At 42.1% G+C, this 2,757-nt stretch overlaps 1 protein-coding gene across 4 annotated transcripts in view; it reads right to left on the bottom strand.

Annotated features, from left to right (window-relative positions):
• Positions 1-2,757, bottom strand: part of ndst2a (N-deacetylase/N-sulfotransferase (heparan glucosaminyl) 2a) — a 54,995-nt gene that overhangs the window by 7,417 nt on the left and 44,821 nt on the right. For all 4 annotated transcript variants that reach the window (XR_004213685.1, XM_031873064.1, XM_031873063.1 and 1 more), the window contains 3 exons: positions 907-1,089; positions 701-797; positions 489-612 (listed from right to left, as the gene is read on the bottom strand). Coding sequence is in view for 3 of the 4 variants with exons in the window: in XM_031873064.1 (XP_031728924.1) it covers positions 489-612; positions 701-797; positions 907-1,089 (404 nt within the window). In the remaining variant the exon portion in view is untranslated. The remainder of the gene's footprint in view (positions 1-488; positions 613-700; positions 798-906; positions 1,090-2,757) is intronic.

Genomic DNA, 2,757 nt, shown 5'->3' with positions numbered 1-2,757 from the left:
CATAATAGTTTGTTGCACTCATTGTATTCATAATAGTTTGTTGCACTTATTGTATTCATAATAGTTTGTTGGACTTATTGTATTCATAATAGTTTGTTGCACTTATTGTATTCATAATAGTTTGTTGCACTTATTGTATTCAGATTAGTTTGTTTCTGTAAGTTTGCTCTGGTTTATGCTCTTAGATGCTTGTTTAAAGGAGATGCACTTATGACTTCTGGTGACTAGTAGTTCTCTTGAATACCGATGTTGAATACACTTATTGTAAGTCGCTTTGGATAAAAGCGTCTGCTAAATGTTTGTAATGTAATGTAGTGTGTGCATGTGTCATGTTAGTATTATATCTACTTTATCCTTTAAGCTCTGACAAGAACCAGCTCAGCCGAACTGAAACTGAAAATAAGTTTAAAGAACGGAAGAAACACTAGAAAGAAATGAATTCAAGTTGAAGCCATGTTGTGTGCAGTAAGTGGTAGCCCCGTCCTTACCAGTCAATCCCGTTGTCATAGTTTGCTCCACTGAAGAACTGGATCTCCTCAAATGTAGTGGGGCTCGGGAAGGAGCTGGTGACGGCTGGGTGCAGGCTCAGGAATGAATGAAGCGCTGTAGTGCCTTGAGTAAAGACGAGACATTTAGAATAAGCAGGGAGAGATTTACAGACACAGACAAAGATAGAATGGACATAGAGAGAGTGTGGAACCTGTTTTCTGTGGTCCAATCACGAGGAACTTGGGGAGGCGGTCACAGGTCTTTTCTTTAGACCAGATATCTTTGTGTCTCTTGTCATGACAAGGGTTCTGAGAAATGATCACATCAAGACTCAATGTCTTCTCCTTAATCTCCAAAGAACATTGGGATTAATCTGCAAAAAGTGTGAGCTTCCAAAACCAAAATGAATCTTCTGACCTGCCAGAGAGGGTCTCTCTCCTGAGGGAAGATCTGGAAGTACTTCTCAGCGAGCCGGACGGGGGGCAGTGTCTGCAGCCTGAGGTTGGTCCAACACTGGACAAACTTCACCAGAGACTCAAAGGTGTACAGACCCAGACGATCGTTGCCATAGTTCGACAGGTGTGTCATGAAAATGCTGATCTGGATTGAGAGGACACAATGTAGTGCATCGGTTAGTTCAGCATCTACCTGCAGCTGTTGTCAGAGCAACAAGTCCTGGAACTCAAACCAGCAGGAGTCTCTGGGAGTCCTGGACCCCCCGTGATTGACACTAAAATCATAGGACAATTTTTTGTCTCTTGCAATTGTGACAATCCTGTGTGTGTGTGTGTGTGTGTGTGTGTGTGTGTGTGTGTGTGTGTGTGTGATGTCCTCGTATGAAAAAGAAGAAGAAAGGTCCCCACAGGAGGGCAGAGCGGACCCTAGTGGTAATAAGCACTGCTGGAAGTTATGCTGAGCCAGCATCTCTTGTCCGTTTATCTCAACAGTTGACTGAACTTCATTTTATGCTGTTTTTCCCTTTGTACTTCAGCTCACTCTCCATGTTTAATATTATAACTCATTTGGCATTCCGCTCTTTGTCACTCCTCTTTTCATGTTACACAGCTTTTCTTTTGACGGTGTGAATGCTGTAGAGTGTAATGCAGAGTGCTGTCTGTGGTGACAGCGCTACTGATGTCCAACAGGAATTAACGTGAGGCTTATGGGCACACGGGATTGTGTCGTGATGGACAAAATACCCTGAACGGCAAATTGGTTTGAGTGCAGACACAGACATTATTGTGACTGGACTTCAGTTCATATAAATGATTCATTTCCAGGGCAGCAGGGAGGGAGACGGGCCACATGCTGAGGAGGAACGATGGAGTTCTTATCTTAGACTCGTTCATTTCTCTCATCTTACTTTAGGGTTGTCTCCATTGTGTCCAGGTGCATGAGGTTATGTTATTAATAATACATAACAGTTTGGTAGAGCTCCAAACAAGGTTATGATAGTTTAGAATGAGTTTTTAATTGTAGTTTAGTTTAGACAAGTGTTGGGCAAGTAACTAGCTACTTTTACTTATTACTGTTTTAAAAAGTAATACTATTACTTTACTTATTACTTGGTGTCATTACTGGTGAGATTTCTATATTTCTTTTCATGAAGAAGCCGTGTGGTTATCAGGCTCATCATAGCTTGTGTTGCTACTGTGAGAGCAGTGACTATCTAATAATCAGCTGCTGATCAATATTCACCATCGCTGTGTTCACATGAACCAACAGAAGGTGTGCATGCAGACGTGCACGCGGTCCGTGCTCCTGCCACCTTGTACTTCTCATTCAAAATATTAAACTGAGGTTGCAATGCATGTTTGTGCAGCCTCGTAGAACCACATGCGCCTGGACGTTCACCAACGATCGGCTCGACACGATGCCAAGATGCACACTAACCTGTCGTGGGTTGACGTCATGGCATCATAAGCTTCCCTGGCAAAAAAGCAACAGCCGCGCTCACACAGTAACCCAGCAGTACTTGGTTTGATAACTGAGATCATTTAGTAAATTGTATTCCCTTACACTACTCGTACGAGGTACTGCGTTAGGGCTTTTTAATGTCTTTCAGTTTTCGGTGTGTTTACTAGTTTTCGTCTCTTTTTTCAGTTAGTTTCATGACTTTGTTTTAGTTTGGACCAGGTGTCATGTTTCACAAGTCTGTAGCTACACATACACACTCTTTCATACTGGAGAAGTGTGGAAGAATGGTTGTAATGTTTAAATATTCTCTCTCACGCACACTTGATTTACTACAATATTTTAAGACTAGAC

The sequence above is a fragment of the Anarrhichthys ocellatus genome, unplaced genomic scaffold (assembly GCF_004355925.1).
Source record: "Anarrhichthys ocellatus isolate YVR2014 unplaced genomic scaffold, GSC_Weel_1.0 scaffold68, whole genome shotgun sequence".
In the NCBI taxonomy this organism is placed as follows: domain Eukaryota; kingdom Metazoa; phylum Chordata; class Actinopteri; order Perciformes; family Anarhichadidae; genus Anarrhichthys; species Anarrhichthys ocellatus.
This window is presented reverse-complemented; position numbering and strand designations above follow the sequence as displayed.